We start from the raw sequence: 17500 nt of genomic DNA, 5'->3' as shown, positions 1-17500 counted from the left end.
CTACTTAAATATGGAGATCATGTGCTCCATGGCTACCTCTGATCAGTCAGAGTGATAGCCAATGAGGCCTACATCACTTTCAGTGCTCCGTGACAGTTGAACATATATGCATAGTTAAGGAGGGCAGGGCTTGAAAACGAAATTATTTTTCTAACGTTCCGTTCCGAACGGTTCAGGTAGGCCTATGTTTAACGTTTTCGCCACCAACATATCGGTCCTGAACCGGTTCGGAACGCAAAATATCGTTCGTTCTTAAAGTTCCGGCAGTGTTTGGCGGGCCTATCAAGTCTATTTTTATGGACTTTACCTGAGAATAGACGTAGGCTACTCATTATTTCCCCTTGATTTAGCCTATACCGTAGCTATGCCCAAAAATAATAAATCACAGGCGGCATCCAAAAACATTCAGATGGGCTATCCATCCCATAGCCTACAGACTTACTGTAGGCCTAACCTATGCCTATAAATAATTTCTTATCAAAAATATTTCTGGATACGTGCTAAACTCCTTACCTGGTTATAGCCTAAGTTTTATCCATATGGAGATCTTCAAAGGCTTGCGCTATAATTCCAACCCTGTTTATAAACGAACCTGTCTGTTGCTGACAAGGCCTATCTCAAATTTCCCGTTTAACTCTTCTACATAGAATAGGCTATAATTGCGCAAACATTTCAAATCTCAACTTTAAAACGACAAGGCGTGGACAGGCAAAATAGGCTATTACGCATAGGCTACAAACAATGTCCAAATCAGTTTCAGTAGCCTACGCTACGAGCTGGCCTAAGATCCGAAGTGGCAGACGGATAGGTTACATTACAACAGCCAGACAAAATATACACATTTGGACCAAAGGTCCATTTATTCGTTTTTTTTTTTTTTTCAAACTGCAGAAATCAAATTATTAGGCTGTTATATAGAGAACGAAAAAAAACGTTATTAACCGGTTTTGTGGATTTCAGAATAACGTTTCTGTTCCGGAACAGTTGAAGACCATTTTGTTTTCGTTTCCGTTTCCGCTCCTCGTAAAATTCCGTAAAATTCCGTTCGTTTTCGGTTTTTGTTTTCGTTCCTTGAACCGGTTCGGAGCCCTGAAGGAGGGTAATGCAAATATTTTGTATTTAATTAGGTGTGCCCGACCGATTTGAGGGCCGCTTGGGCCAAATATGCCAGGGCCGATTTTTGGTCCCAGTCTGCCCCTGTTGACCGATGATTCATCTCCCATGTCGCGTCTCGTTGCAGAGCCTTGGTAGGCCACTAAGCAAATCTGCAACCTATGAGCCCAGCTGCCAGTATTGGAGGAGGCCTAAACATCTCCTAGAAGAGACTGAGTGGGTTATTTTGTTTCGATATTATATATATATATAAAACACATGGTCATTGTAGCCTACCATTCAGGGAATAGGCATGTAAAAGGGAGACAGATTATGGAGTGATATGACTCAGAACTGACATCGGGCAATGGCAGTGCGAGATGTTCAGAACGTAAGAGCTAAAACTTCTACAAGCTCAGTAACATCCACAGCGGAAAAAAGAAGGTAAGAAAAATAGTCGGAAAACTTAGATGTGTAACGCAAGCAAGCAAGTTTGGCGGTTGTTACTAAAAATGTGAACATGCACGTTGCACTGCTGTGCGGTGGACTTTCGGAATGAATAGAGTCGGCGTTTCTTTAATATCGAAAAAGACGCGCTCTCTTCCCATGCAGTCAAAATGAATGGGAGTCTTCTTCAGAACAGGCTTGTCATAGTGTCACCCTGACATGACAGTGTGTAAAGTAGCCTATAGCCTAATGTGAATGACTTGTTATTTTATTAAGGATTTCTTAATTTAGGCATTAATTAGTAGGCTAAATAGCAGCATGTTGAAATGATGTGCCAAATTGCGTTTTTTATTACAATGATGAAATTGTAGGCTACAGGCCGATGTGCGTTTTATTTGGAGACTTTTGCGAGACAAAGACTGAGTTTGCTGCTGATATTCTGGGGATAGGCTACAACATAGCCAATGTAGGACTTTAGCCTTTTAATATATTTGCTGCATTGGATCAGTCTTTCTAGGCAAGAGCTTTCTAGCCTCACGTCAGCAGCACCACATCACTCACATTAAAACAACCAGCGGATGGCGGGCGGGTGCGGTTTTGAAAATTGGTCAAAAAACATTGGTGCGGATGGATGGCGGATGGATGATAAGTTTTGCTATGCGGTTACGGTTGAAACTAGATGTACCGCAGAGCGGTACAAAATATGACCGCCGCCCAGTCCAGCACATGTTTTCCACAAAAATAAGTCACGCTGAAAGGCATATATGATTCTAACTGTCTCACTGAATTGCATTATGCACACTCAATTCTCACTGGTATGTGCTAGACAACAAGTACCAAAACATGATTAGTTCATAGATTTCACATGTAATATACATTTTATACAACCCCACCCCCATCTTGCCTGTTCATAATTCTGAGAAATACTTGAATATTGTGCATGTGTGCGTGTATATGTTCATGTTTATGAGTGTGTGCGTGCATGTGTGTGTTTGCCTGTTTATGTGCATGTGCATGCATGCGTATATATGTCTACTGTGTGAGTATGTGTCATACGTAGGATTACTGTGAATGTATGTGTGTGTGCGTGTGTATCTGTTTATGCACATGTGTGCATATGGAATAGGTTTACATGACCCCTGGAGGCAACCATACGCAAAAAATTGGTCATCCTAGGCCCTACGGTTCTCAAGATATTCACAGGAAACTGTGTCTGCCCTACCCTCCTTTCGGGGGGTCCAGTCCAGCGGGGGGGCTACAGATCAAAACGAAAGGCGATGGTTCCATGCTATCCATGTGGGGTTACATGCCCACCAAATTTCGTGTACCCCGGTCTTAGTGTCCCGGGAATCCTTGATGGAAATTTGGACATGCCAAAAAGAAAAAAAAAAAAATCTGACTAAACGCTTCGCTGCGCGGCGGTCATAATAATAGCCCATCCACGCATCTCTACTAGACACACAAATTAACACAACACACACACACACACACACACACACACACACACACACACACACACACACACAAACACTCTTATCCAAGCTGACCAGCACTCAGCAAACTAGGTGCTCCCTTGAGAGAGTTCCTCAGGAAGTGAGCAGAGTGCGGGGGCTGAGGGAGGTGAGAAGAGGAAGCCAGCAGTGGACGACGGGGCCCGGTGAGGGCTCGGGGGCCGGACCTGCTTGTGGTGATGGAAAGTGCATACGTACGCTTTGTGTTGGAGGCCGGATGTGTGCATGGTGCATTGTAAATATGTATGATGGCTGCAGTAATGTACATGCATGCTGACAGACATGTTTAAACACACACACACACACACACACCATACGGAGGGAGGTTGGTTTCTTATGCATATGCTCTCACACACACACAGAGCATGATGTGTAGCCACGTACCAAAGTGGTGCTGACCACATCCTTGTCGTCCTGACCAGCTGGCCAATGGGAGTGAGTGTTTGCGTGTGTGTGAAAGAGAGTGTGAGTGCATTTATGTATAGAAACCTGGGACAGCAAGTACCACCGAGCTACAGCAAGCGAAAGGAGTCAGAAAGCTGCCAGTGGACTTCCCTTCCCATCAGCTTGAGCGGAAGCGATGGAAGTCGGCCGCCTAGACGGCCGTGGTGCTGAAGACCACTCCTGTTGCCGGGAATAACAAAAGCACTGTGTTTATGAGCCCCCCCCCACCCCTCTTACACACACACACACACACACACACACACACACACACACACACACACACACACACACACACTAGCATCAGCCCTCCGCCTGCCTCTCTCTTCCTGTCGTGTGACTGCGGGAGAGGGAAACGGTGGTGGGGGGGTGGTCAGTGTGACTACGGGAGAGGGGAACGGTGGTGGGGGGGTGGTCAGTGTGACTACGGGAGAGACGCAGGGAGCAGCAGATGGTCCGAGCGGGGGGCTAAGTAGGTGTTTGTGTGCTGGGGGCCTAAGACGCAGGGTCAGACACAACATGGCCGTCTGGCCAGGCAAACACCCATGGAGCAGCTAGCCTCGGCGCTAATGACTACACATACAGTAGGGGGGGTGGGATGGAGGGATAGGGAGAGGCGGAAGATAGATGGGCATACTTGGAGGAAGAGAGAGAGAGAGAGAGAGAGGGAGTGGAGTGAGGGGTGATTAGATTGAGGTGAAGGACAAGAGGGATGCTGGAGAGGATTTGATTTGGTCAAGAAGGACACAAGCTTTTTGTGTGTGTGTGTGTGAGAGAGAGACACTTGGCGGAAGGACATTGTGTTGTTTATGATTTTGTGTTTTCAGGCGATGCTTCATAATATCAAAACTATAAAGAGCAAGCAATAGAGAGGGTGTTTGACAGGGGCATTGTGGAGGGGGATGATATGCTGTCTATGTAGACAAGCTTACACTCAAGGCATTAAAAGATATTAGATTTTAAGCTTCTAATTCATGCAAATGATGAAATCCATTGACAGTCTGTTAATGTGATTATTTGTTTATTATACCAGTGCTCACTGTTCATGTGTCTACCGCAGGAGATGTTACTGGTAATACCGAACCCTTAACTGCCCCCACTGTGAGTTCCTGCCATTCATGTCAGCTTCGTTGGCTTTGTAGAGCCCTCCTCTTCTGACACAGATTGGCTTTGAGCTATGCTATTTGATCATGTGTTGGGGAGGCCTGTCATTTTTTTCCAAGGTTGGGGGGGATGGTTGGTTGGGTGGTGTGTGTGCGTTTGTGTGTTTTTGAAGAATTAAATTTGCATGTCAAATGCACTGCATTCCTGGCTGTTGATGACTGGGGCTTTGTTTTGTGTGGTGTAGCATGTTTGTGTGGTGATTCAGAACTCCGATATTGTAATTCATAGGTAGTATTTTTAACCGGGGCACCACATGCATATTTGAGGCTTTCAACTTTAAGTGTGTTTGTGTGGGTGCGTGCTCCGTTTGACTATATTAAAAGTAATATATGTCTCTATGTCAGGCCTCTACAGTGCGCCCATTTCACTTGCACATGCGAGTAAAAAATGATGGCGTGCAAGTGCAAAAAAATATTTAGGCGCACTGGTGCGAATGACTTCTAACCATGTTACAAAATACACCGCAACATCGAGAAACATTACTGGTGCAAACCATAGAATCACGTCTCGAATGCAGCATAAAAACTACACCTCCCATCAACATTAGCAGTTTCGCGTTGTGACTCGCTAGTAGTCGCTTCTATCAAATTCAAGAGCGCGCAGAAAAAGCGGAAAGTTAGACTAGCCAGCCAAGATGCAAAGATTGAAGAAATTAGTTCTTCTATCCACCGAATTCATCGGATATAGGAGGAACAGGATGAGATTCTGAGAATGCAGTGAGAGAAAGAAAGGTAACCTAACATGCCTTTTAGCCCAGTTGACGTATTGGCTGCAATATGCAAAATATAGCTGTAGCGAACAGGCACAAAAGTAGCCTCCCCTAATACTCCCATTTTATTCAAAGGTAGAACGCTACTGACAACTCCAGGCTTCCACGCATTCTTGTTTGTTTACACTGAATACAAGTTGAAGTGCAAAAAGAAAGTAGGCCTAACGTTTGCCTAACTGCCCCCATCAATGCAGATATTTCAAATAAAAAATAAAAGTATAAAAAAAAAATATATATATCCTTGATTAGACTATGTTGGGTTTTGTGGAAGAGCAAATGGACTGTTTTAGTAGTAGTATTCAGTATGCAGTCAGATAGGTTACCATAGGCATATTTGGATTAGCTACAGATGGATTCACAAATAAATAAATTAGCCTACATTAGGCAGGATACTTGATATACAGGCTGAATGCAAATATGGCAATGTATTATATTATTTTACATTAACAAAATGTAGGAAAAAAGAACAGACTGAAAATAAAGTAGGTTTAAAATCCTGTTTCCTGTAGCCTAAATGTTGTCAGTCATTCTTAATCTTCGCAATTGGTGCACTGGCATGTTTAACTGTCCGCTGCAGTGTAATGTTAGATTATGTGTAAGTTAAGTAACAGAACTGACTGCGCCCACATTTTTGTCTGTGCTCCTAAATTTTTTAACTTGGGCGCACAAGTGCTCCTGGAAAAAAATGTTAGTGTAGAGCCCTGCTCTATGTTATGTTAGTGGTTTGTGCATCTAGGTCATCTGTATATTTTCTCCAATTTGCCAAGTGTATGTATTATGTGTCTTGCTTTGGACTGTGGTGTTCCATGCTTTTGAATGCAGTCATGCAGTATTACTACACAATCCCCCCCCCCCCCCCCCTCTCTCTCTCCTCTCCTCTCTGTGTACGTGCAGTATGCTTTGTGTAGCGTGCAGTGGCACAGGATCGCCGTGAGACTTCAAGAGCTCATCGCTGTAGCATGGCTGTCCAACCCATGAGACTAATGTGACCTGATCAGAGAGGGGTAGATGGTGGAGGAGGAGGAGGAGGAGGAGGGCTGGTGGTGAAGGTTAATGGTGAATGAGAAGATGACTTTGATCCAGGTCGTATGCACGTCACATCCAATAAGATGAGAGGGGGGAGGGGGGGGGGTGGCACGCAGAGAGGAGGGAAAAGGGGAAGAAAAGTCTGATCGCACGCAGAGAGGAGGGAAAAGGGGAAGAAAAGTCTGATCTTGGCATCGATCAGCACTATCCATCTATCTCTTTTGGCTTTTCTTTTCTTTTCTTTCTTCACCTTCCTCTCTCTTTCCTCTGCGTTTCTCCTTCTGTGTGCTGTGTGAGGACGGCAGTAGCTCTGCGATGGAGGGATGCCCTGTGGAGAGGAGGAGCGTTGAACCGATAGAGCTGCTTTGGGAGAAGAATGTTCCCTCTTTTGTTGTCTTCTCACTTTCTCTATCTCTCTCCCTCTTTGTGTTTCTCTTTCACGCTCTCTAACCCCCTCTTTGAGTTTCCTGTTGCTACCCCATGTCCCTCTCTAACCCCCTCTTTGAGTTTCCTGTTGCTACCCCATGTCCCTCTCTAACCCCCTCTTTGAGTTTCCTGTTGCTACCCCATGTCCCTCTCTAACCCCCTCTTTGAGTTTCCTGTTGCTACCCCATGTCCCTCTCTAACCCCCTCTTTGAGTTTCCTGTTGCTACCCCATGTCCCTCTCTCTGCACTCCTCTTTTCTTCTCCTCCTCTTTTCTTCTCCTCCTCTTTCCCTCATTTTCTCCTCATGTTGGCTGCCACCAGAGGTGCGGTTTGGCTCTGGTGCACAAGCCCAGACCACCTTCAGAAGCCAGAGCTGTGAACACCACACACACGACCCCGCGGCACCCTTCCCCTTCATGTGCTCTCTCTCTCTCTCTCTCTCTCTCTCTCTCTCTCTATATATATATATATATATATATATATATATATATATATATATATATATATATATATATATATATATATATATATATATATATATATATATATATATATATCCCTCTCTCTTTCTCTTTCTTTCATTTCATGTTCTCTTTCTCTCTCTCTCTTTCCAACTTTCTTGCTCTTTTTGCATCTCTACCCTGCTCTCTGATGTGCTTATACTACCCAGCATTCCTAGTTTATTCTCTCGTTCATTATTTACCGTTAGCCACCTGGTTTTCGGCCAGGTACAGTATTCAGGCGCCCTTTTTGCAGTGCTAGGAGATGAGTGGCCAAGATTTAGGAAGTAGAGAAATAGCGTTTGTTTTGATCAACTCTCATTTTAGTCAGAATGAGAGAATAGTGCTCTAAATACCTTTTACAAGACAGTGCTGCCTCTACTTTTGCTCTCAATAACATTTCTAGTGTGGGAAAATTCTTTGATGCAAAAGATACTCCTACTGTACTGCTGTTAATTTGGACACTTGAAAGTTGTTCTTTTTTTGTTCTCTTCGCCATATTTGGGACAGTTTGCGGTGAATTAGGTGTCAGTTCATATGGTAGGCTAAGAACATGAAGAAGTGAATTTTAATGGAAAAATGTTGATAATAACACCTTTAAGTCTTAATGAGAACGTTTTTGATAAACCTAAAAGAATCAGGGGTGTGATTCTTCCGTTTTTAAACGGAATTCCTTTTTTTTTCGACTTGAAAACGAGACCCACACAATTCGTATAGATCCGATGAGTTTTTTTTTTTTTTTTTTGGGGGGGGGGTGTCTGTCGGTCAGAAGTAGACTATATTTCTGTATAACACCCGCCATTGTTATAACAGGCCGCTGACAATGACGACGGGTTTTGTGCTTCACATCTTTCCGAATATCACGCCGCAAGTAGTGTATTCCGTTTAGGATTTCATTGAAAGTGAAAGTAGACGGGACGGGTTGATCAGCTGCGTTCTGAAGAATGCTTGATTCGAGTTCAGTGTGTTTGGTGAACTAGTTTCTCAGCAAAAGCCATGAAACGGTAAAGGTCAACAAATTGATTTAAAAAGACATCATAGAAGTTTTTTTCTCGTTTTGGCTTTGCATCGGGTTCGCTGTCAAGATTTTCCGATAATGAATCTCTTGATGCTGATATTGAATTTTAATTTTTGCGCGTGTAAGCTGTGCTTGAAGTTAGCTGTGACAGACTAGCCTAACCTTACAGGTTTTCATAGTTTTAAACCCAAAGCCTGTCTACCTTAGGCCTACTACATTGTTTAGTTAACACCTTGTCATTTCGCGTTTATCCAGCCGTTCACCGTGAACCTTGCGCCCCTTGTCTAAAACATATTTCAGGATGCCATCTCACCTTGAGAAAACGTAACGTTATGGTGACGGAGATCAAAGCTTTGGCATACTTAGTAAACGTCTTGCACATGATATTGAGCTGCATATTTAGTGGAAATAGCCTACTGTAGCATTGTGCTAATAGATAAAAAGTCGCCTATTTAAAGGCGCAGTCCGCATTTTAAACCTAGCTCTCCATTTAGTGTGTGCGCTTGTAAAACTAGTGTTGTAGCCGGTTAGCCTACACAATCCTGGCGCAGTAGCTTAAAACAGAGCCTAACATTTATTTTAGGAGGAGAGGTGTAGGGCCTACAGTGTTACTTTGGGAGGAGAGGGAGCAATGTAATTTGTTTCTCTTTGGAACTGAGATATTAACCTTCAAGTTGCAACCTCTTCAATCAGCATCAATATCAGTAGGCCTATCACATAATTCACTATTTTGTACGTAGACCCAGAGGACTGTTAGGGGGCAGGCTATAATTTATCATCAAGTAGGCCTATAGTATATAATTTACTCAATGTTGGTTTAAGTTATAAACAAAACATGTTATAAATGGAAAAAATCCATGGTTCTGCGTCACTGTTTATGATGATCATGATGGCCTATATATTTCAGCCATATTTGGTTTAGTCTTGTGTAGGCCTAGGCTACTTTGCTCTATGATAAATTCGTTTTCTTTAGGCCTTCTAGGCTGTATAGTAATATGCTGTAATGTTTGAAATATATGTATATCAATCTATCAATACTTCCCGTAAAAGTCATCAGATGTCATCATTTAAAGGGTTATTTTTCAAAACTTTTTTCCGGGGGGGGGGGGGGGGGGCATGCCCCCGGACCCCCCGGACCCCCCGGACCCCCCTATTATTTTTACTTTAAGGCCCTTTTCTAGTGCCACCCTCGCATAGGATTTGCCCCATGAATTTTATGAAGTGTAGGTGATGTAAATATATACGGTAGCCAACACTATAGTACACTAAAGTACTCGAACCATTGGGGAGGGGGGGGGGTTACCTTTGCCAATCACACCCCTGAAGAATGTAAATCCACAATTTTCACTTCTTTCAGTTGAATTTACTTTTTGTTTGTTGCTATCTATCCTCTACTCTCCCTCTCCCTCTCCCTCTCTTTTTCTGTCTCACCCCAACGCTCTTTGGTGTTGGTTTTGTGCTCGATAAAGAGAGAGCCCCCCCCCCTGCCGTTTCTTCCTCCTGCTTCCCCCCCCCTCTGCTGTAGGTTTGCATATTTTTCCTTTGTCATAACCAAACACGGCATTGTTGACCAATTATCGGCTCCATTTAGCAATTAGCTCTTTGCGTAGGCCTACAGTTGGAGGGTGTTTTTGTGTGCGAGTGCTAAGGGGCTTTGGTATTCACGGCACAGTGGCGAGGCCTGAGCGTGGCTCGTTGTTCAGTCTTTAATTATTCTCTTTTATTAAGGGATCAAAGGCCCCACTGCCATAGATGGACTTCCACTATCATGTACTCACATTATATTTACAGCCAGCAGCTAATGCCGCCGCATCTGCACTAGTGATAGCTGCAGTGCTTCCCTATTAGCTCGCTACAGGTAGCCGTGTTGGATGTATAGCGTCAAAGTGCTGTGTGTGTGTGTGTGTGCGCGCGCTCACACAAAGGGTAGGTCCTGTGGGTGAACAATTTGCATTGATTACCTTCCTTCTTGCGTTTTTTCCTCCTTTGATTTTGAGCAAAATGTCGATCTGTGAACAAATGAACACTTCCATTATGGTCGATCTGTGAAAGTGAGGCCATTTGCCTAATGCACAGCTCACTCCTCCTCTCTGCTAGGGCAATGCATGTCCACTATGGTAATGTACAAGCAATTTACATTAGATTTCAGTCCAAGTCATAAACATATACTCCTCATAAAGATAATAGGTGCCACTGAACTAGTGGTTTGCTAGTAATATTGTTCTGTGATTCTTTGTGTTTGTTTGTGTGTGAGAGAGAAAGAGAATCACAGAAGCAAATAGTATCAGTTTCATTTGTCCAAACTGCCTTGACGTGGCCCAATTTAGAAGGCAATCATCTAAAATGATGAACGATAGACCTCCCCCCTTCGTTTTGTGGCATTTGTCATCATCTTTGTCCACCATCTTCTTCCTCTCAATCTTATTTCTCCCCCATGCTGTTCCCGCTCCTCTAGATTCCTCCAGTGCGTGGTTAAAGGGGGGGGGGGGGAAGATGGCGAGGGACAGAGGGGAAAGGTAGAGATCGGAAAAGCAAAGCAAAGAAAAGAGGAGTGAGAAAAGGAACTATTGACACTCCACATACAGAGAGCCTGCTTCCATAGGCAGCTAGAGGGAAGTGTGTGTGTGTGTGTGTGTACCTAGGGTGAAAAATATGCACCATGCGAGGGTGAGCCAGGAGTAGGGGGTTAGTGGGAAGAGGCAGGAGTCCATGTGGAAACGTTTGGCTGACACTGTACACAGTAGAGAGCCTCACAGTTTTCACATACTCAAAGGGATATACCCTTAGATATGTTAACTTTATACATACCACAGCAATGTAACAAAAGGGAATCAAAGTAGTTTCCTCCAATATGCACAAAATAATTAGCATAAATGCTAATTTACATGGTTTGATAAGCACAAGACCGCATTTCACAATGCTAAATTCAGCTGTTATATGGGACATTTCACAATGCTAAATTCAGCTGTTATATGGGACATTTCACAATGCTAAATTCTGCTGTTATATGGGGCTGTCTATTATTCACTTGACACTTTAGAACTGTAGCATTGCTTTTCATCAGCTCGGTGGATTTCAAAGCAGGCAGAATCCATCTCTATCAAATGTGCTGATAATAAATGTATAATTTTGAAGTGTTTCCACATAGGCCAAATTGTGTGCTTCAATATGAAAAATCGAAACGTATTAGAAACACACCAATGTGTATTGATGGAAAGTGCTCTATTGTAATCCATGGTGCTGAGATTATATTTGTTGGTGAGTGAAACCTAGCCACAGTGCAGTGGGTGTGGATTAACTTAATGAACACTGAACTAGTCTTTTAGCATTCCATTTCTGCAAGCTAAAACTAGAAGCGTAAGGTATCGGTTGGCATTACTAGGCCTGTGTACCTGCCCAGCTTGCTGCCCTGCCCTCCTCGGAGATGGAAAGCCAAGTAGTTAAAGGTCTGCAGCAGGCTATTGAGCTGTTTCTTGGTCTGAGAAGCCCCATAGGAAATGAGAGTGTGAGTTGCTGACTAAGTCCACTTCTCTCTCGGAGTCCATGCTGTTACATGAGGGCCATGAGTTGTTTTCCAGACAAAGTGGAGACCTGATGTCATGCAAGTGTTGCATGTATGTGGAACACCAATCTGCATGAGCTATTGGAATGCTTACACGGCTATTAGACACTAAAGTGCCCCTACGGACAAGATTATCAGCTGTTCAACACACCTGTGTTTAGAGCCATTGACTTTTCATTATTGCTGGTGTAATCCATGCTGGCAGAGACGCTTCCATGGGGAAATTGTTTTCTGAAATGCTATCATTTTAGTTAACAGCATAACGGCCACACATGTATGTACACACTGTTTTCTAGAAAGCTCATAGTTAATAGCTCAACATCCAGCATTCTAATGCTATCAGCCTGACCGTTTAATCATATTTTAAAGCGACACGTTCCAATAGCAGAATCAGAATCAGGTTTATTATTTGGCCATGGCGGAGTGAGATGGTGCACACAAGGAATTTATTCCTGGCCGGTGGCATCACTGTCGCTTAACCGACAAAATATAGACGATGTATAGACAATCATGTGTATATTATTCCCAGCAGTGTGCAAGTCGTATACAGCTCTAGACAAGACAAACAATGGACATAAAGTGCAATGTTCTAGTGCAAACAACAGTAATGTGCGTCATGCATGCATCATCACCATCTTTCATTCTTACATAAGATAAGTTAAAACCATGTGAACATTAAAAACACTATCGTTTTAAATTCTACTGTTTCTCAAAATGAACCGCTGCGAGTGAAGATGTATGTTAACGTGTAGACTCTGCTGCGATGTTTTTCTCATAATTGACCTGTGCATTGTAGCGGGTGGCACAAGGGTGCGGTCTTGGCAATTGATTAGCTCGTCAGGCTCCGGTTTGAGCGAGTTCCAATCGACACGATGCCATGGCACTGAGTGAGTGGCGATTGTCTGTCACGAGTATTGATCGGCCAGGGGGTTAGTGCGACACAAGAGGAGCAGTGATGACTTGGACTTCCACTTGGTGCTCTCTGACCATGTCTCTCTTTATTGTGCTCTGATTGTCAAGAGGCAATTTATGTAAAAGGTCCACACACACACACACACACACACACACACACAAGCACGCACGTGCACACACCCACACACACACACACACACACACACACACACACAATTTTAGTTACACACATTTTCACATACTCACATACACACACTTCCGTGAACAATTACACACTCTCACACACAAATACAACATTAATCAATACAGCCCAATGAAGACACTTTCATTAGAATACCAGGACTGAATACAAATATTTCATCTTGATTGTTTGTGTCAACGGCAGAATCTTGCCACAGAGCTTTAAAAACAAAAAAAACCGATACAATAGTTAATACATACTCGGTAAGGCTTATATAGTAATTACAGAAAGCTCACTAATCATTTTTTCAGGCTATTATCGGCTATTTTCTCTCTTTCTGTTTTATTTATTTGTTTGTTTGTTTGTTTGTTTGTGTCATTTTCCACACTTAACTCAGGATGACTGCCCCCTCCATCGTTCTCTCTTCCTCCGTTCCCCCTTCTCTCTTCCTCCGTTCCCCCTCCTCTCTTCCTCCGTTCCCCCTCCTCTCTTCCTCCGTTCCCCCTTCTCTCTTCTTCTCTTCCTCTCCAGTGACTCTTCACTCGCTCCCTCGCTCGCTCTGTCGCTCTGTCGCTCTTTTACAAAGACTCCTGGTGACCGACCTGAACCAGCCGTCCTGCTCTCACATCCTTTCTTTTCTTCCTCTCCTCTCTCTCACTCACTCACTCACTCACTCACTCACTCACTCTCTCTCTCTCTCTCTCTCACTCACTCACTCACTCACACACACACATACACACACACACATACATGTGCACATACATATCATACACACACACACGCATGCATACATGTGCACATACATATTATACACACACACACACACACACACACACACACATACATGTGCACATACATATCATACACACACACACACATGCATGCATACATGTGCACATACATATTATATACACACACACACACACGCAAACAAAACACACACACACACACACCACACACACACACACACACACATGCATTCAAACAAAACAAACACACACACACACACACCACCCACATGCACACACACATAATATTGCTGAAAGACCAATTAAATTCCATCTTGTCTTCTCCTGTCCTCCAGCAGGCTCTCTCCAGGGTCACTAATTAAACCAGCACCCCCCCCCCCTCCTCCTCGTCACTCTCTTCCACCTTTCTACACTCATCCACTCTTTCATATCTCTCCCTCTCTCTCTCTCTCTCTCTCTCTCTCTCTCCATCTCTCTCTCTCTCTCGCTCTCGCTCTCTCGCTCGCTCTCTCTCGCTCTCTCTCTCTCTCCCTCTGTCTGTATAGGCTGAGCCCTCTTGGCCAGGAGTGTGAACCAGCTTACCCAGGTCCATTCTATGCTAATGCTGAGCTGATTAGGGAGCTTTGACTTTGTTTGTGTGTATATGTGGGTGTCTGCGTTTTGTGTAGCATTAGCATATAGCTGCTATCTCCTTGTCCCAGTGTGTGTTGATCCAGGCTCTGAAGTTTTGGGAAGGTTTCCCAAGGTTTGCAAACATCCACACAGCTAGGGTAAAATTTGCAGGGTGATGGTAAAAGAGAAATCTTACCCACCTACCAAGTTCTTGTTTGCTTTTGATAAGCCAAATGCTTGTTATGTCACTCTCCCGCTCTCAACTTGAAAAGCGCTGAGTTTCACCCACTTTCCTGCAAACACACCCCCTCACCCAGCTCCAATGTACTCACCACCACAATCTTCAGATAGTTTTGACAGCTCTCATCACACACACACACACACACACACCCACACACCACACACACACACACACACACACACACACACACCTGCCTGAATGGCTATCAGTCTCAGCTCTTCTGGATGGAACAGAGACTTTCTCTCCAGACACTGATTCCTTCAAAACGGCTGCCGTTTATGTCCTGCAACACTCCAGACATCTTTAATGGTGTTTTAACTGAGTGGCAAAGAACGCACTCATTCCACCTCATCATTCCTTCTGTCTGTCTGTGTAGTCTTTTCAAAGCATAATTCTTCTGAAAACGTTGGTTTTCAATCGTGATTCGGATCGGATGATTTTTGATGCTCTAACTAAAAATGTTTTTGTGAATTCATCTGCTGTGCAAAAATTCAAAGTGTGCTGCTGTCCATAGTCAGAACAGTCATGCTCTCTGTCTGCCTCAGGCTGGTAAATGGAGACTACGCCATCACGGTGGATCTGAATGACTATCTGGACATCCTCTGCCCGCACTACCCCGCTGACCTCCCGTCCTCCTCGTCGCCGCCGGAGACGCTGGCGCTCTACCTGGTGCCGGAGGCAGGCTTCCGCGGTTGCCAGAGACGCGGGGGGCCATCAAACGCTGGGAGTGCAACAGCCCTTATGCCCCTACGGCCCAGTGCGCTTCTCCGAGAAGATCCAGCGGTTCACGCCCCTTCTCCCTGGGCTTCGAGTTCCTGCCCGGACGACACTACTACTATAGCTGTGAGTCACTCACATCACTCACTCACACACACACACACACACACACACACACACACACACACACACACCACACACACACACACACACACACACACACACACACACACACACATATATATTATATATATATATATATATATAAATAAATATATATTATATATATATATACACACACCACACACACACACACACCTATATAAACATAGACAGCGAGAGAGAGAGAGAGTGGTGTTGGTATGTGTGAAATAGCATGTGTGCATACAGCTATGAATTATAATTTGTGTGGTGTGTGTGTGAGAGAATGAGAGGGCGCCTTCACTTCACCAAGACCAGCTGTGTCTGCAGCATGGAAACCACACCTGTGAGTTAGGCCGAGTTAGGCCCGGAGTGTCCATGCGTTCATTTGTGTCCGCACAGCAACTAACAGTCAGTGTGTGTGTGTGTGTGTGTGTGTGTCCGCACAGCAACTAACAGTCAGTGTGTGTGTGTGTGTCCGCACAGCAACTAACAGTCAGTGTGTTTGTGTGTGTGTGTCCGCACAGCAACTAACAGTCAGTGTGTTTGTGTGTGGACCAGACTGTGGCGGTGAGTTAGTAAAAAGTAAGTAGGAGAAAATAGATGGTGTGTATGTTTGCGTGTGTGTGTACACTGGACCCTCTGTGGCTGTGAGGTAGTAAAAAGTAAGCAGGAGAAACAAAAATGTGTGTGTGTGTGTGTGTGTCTGTGCACTTGCATGTATGCCTTATGTTTTGAATGCAGGAGGTAACCCATAAGGCTGTATTTCAGGACACATGATGGATATGGTACTCATCCTATCATGTGTGTTGTGTAGGAAGGCTGGGCACCACCACAATACCTCGACTGGCTCAGTGGCTTATCTGGAGTCAAAGAGGGTGTGTGTGTGTCTGTGGTATGCATATTTGTGTAAAATATGTGAAATAGAATCTCAACCTCTCAATAAAGATTGTATCATAGTTTTGCATTGCTGTGTGGTGTGTGTGTGTGTGTGTGCGCGCCTAGTATATTTTGACTTTGTAACAAAATATATGAAGATAATGCCTGTGTTTTTATGAAAAATGTGTGTGGCCCTCTTGCTGATGGCTGTACTTCAGACATGGTGTGTGTTGAAGCTTTCTCTACAGTCTGTGTCTCTGTCTGTCTGTCTGTCTGTCTTTCTGTCTGTCTGTCCTGTCTGTCTGTCTGTCTGTCTGTCTGTCTGTCTTTTGTCTTCCCTTCTCTTCTCTTCTCTTCTCCTCGCTTCTCTTCAGAACATAAGAAAACTGAAAAATGAATTACAGGCCGAGTAAAACTAAAGAGGAGAAGACAAAGAATTATGGACAAACCGCAGGAGGACAGAAAGAAGATCAATACACAGAAGGACAAAAAAATATTAAAAGACCAAATGAAAAATGGACAGCAATGCACAGATGAAAAAGCGAGGGATATAAAAAACAAGTGATGGGAGTGAAGGGGGGGGGGGCAGAGCATAGAAAATGGAACCAGTGAGAAAGAGTGAGAGAGGGCAAACAAGAGATGACAAAAGAAAGAGTGAGAATGGGGGGGGGGTCTTTACATAAGTGAGTGTTCTGGTCTGCTGACAATAGAGTATTGTTCCAGTATGAGAGAGAGAGAGAGAGAGACGGATCCAGGGAAAGTATGCACGGCACACAGCCTATTGTGTACCTCACTCATGACGACTACACAATGGGCCATCACCAGGCTGTGTGTGTGTGCCTGTGTGTTGTATGCATTGTTCACTTCAAAGGTGGTGTAATAATGTGTGTGTGTTTGTGTGAGATGTATGCATAGTTTTACTTCAAAGATTGTGTGTGTGTGTGTGTGTGTGCTCATTAAACCCATGGTCTCACAGACAAGACGATGGATCAGTGCATTGGATCAGTGCACTAGATCAGAAACACTGTATCAGAGTGCAAATGGTATTCGGCCAGTGTGTGTGCGTGTGCGTGTGTGTGCGTGTGTGTGTGTGTGTGTGCGTGTGTGGTGAT

At 44.1% G+C, this 17500-nt stretch overlaps 1 protein-coding gene across 1 annotated transcript in view; it reads left to right on the top strand.

Annotated features, from left to right (window-relative positions):
- The window catches only part of si:dkey-246i14.3 (ephrin A4), a 31719-nt gene extending 14950 nt beyond the window's left edge, over positions 1-16769 (top strand). Inside the window, 7 exon segments of the mRNA XM_042105890.1 lie at positions 15197-15345; positions 15348-15398; positions 15401-15441; positions 15443-15494; positions 16071-16079; positions 16327-16387; positions 16763-16769. Coding sequence (XP_041961824.1) covers positions 15197-15345; positions 15348-15398; positions 15401-15441; positions 15443-15494; positions 16071-16079; positions 16327-16387; positions 16763-16769 — 370 coding nt within the window.
- The last annotated feature ends 731 nt before the right edge of the window (positions 16770-17500 follow it).

This window comes from Alosa sapidissima, chromosome 10 (assembly GCF_018492685.1).
Source record: "Alosa sapidissima isolate fAloSap1 chromosome 10, fAloSap1.pri, whole genome shotgun sequence".
Lineage (NCBI taxonomy): Eukaryota > Metazoa > Chordata > Actinopteri > Clupeiformes > Clupeidae > Alosa > Alosa sapidissima.
The sequence above is the reverse complement of the archived record's forward strand: the minus strand, read 5'-3'. Positions and strand labels throughout refer to the sequence as shown.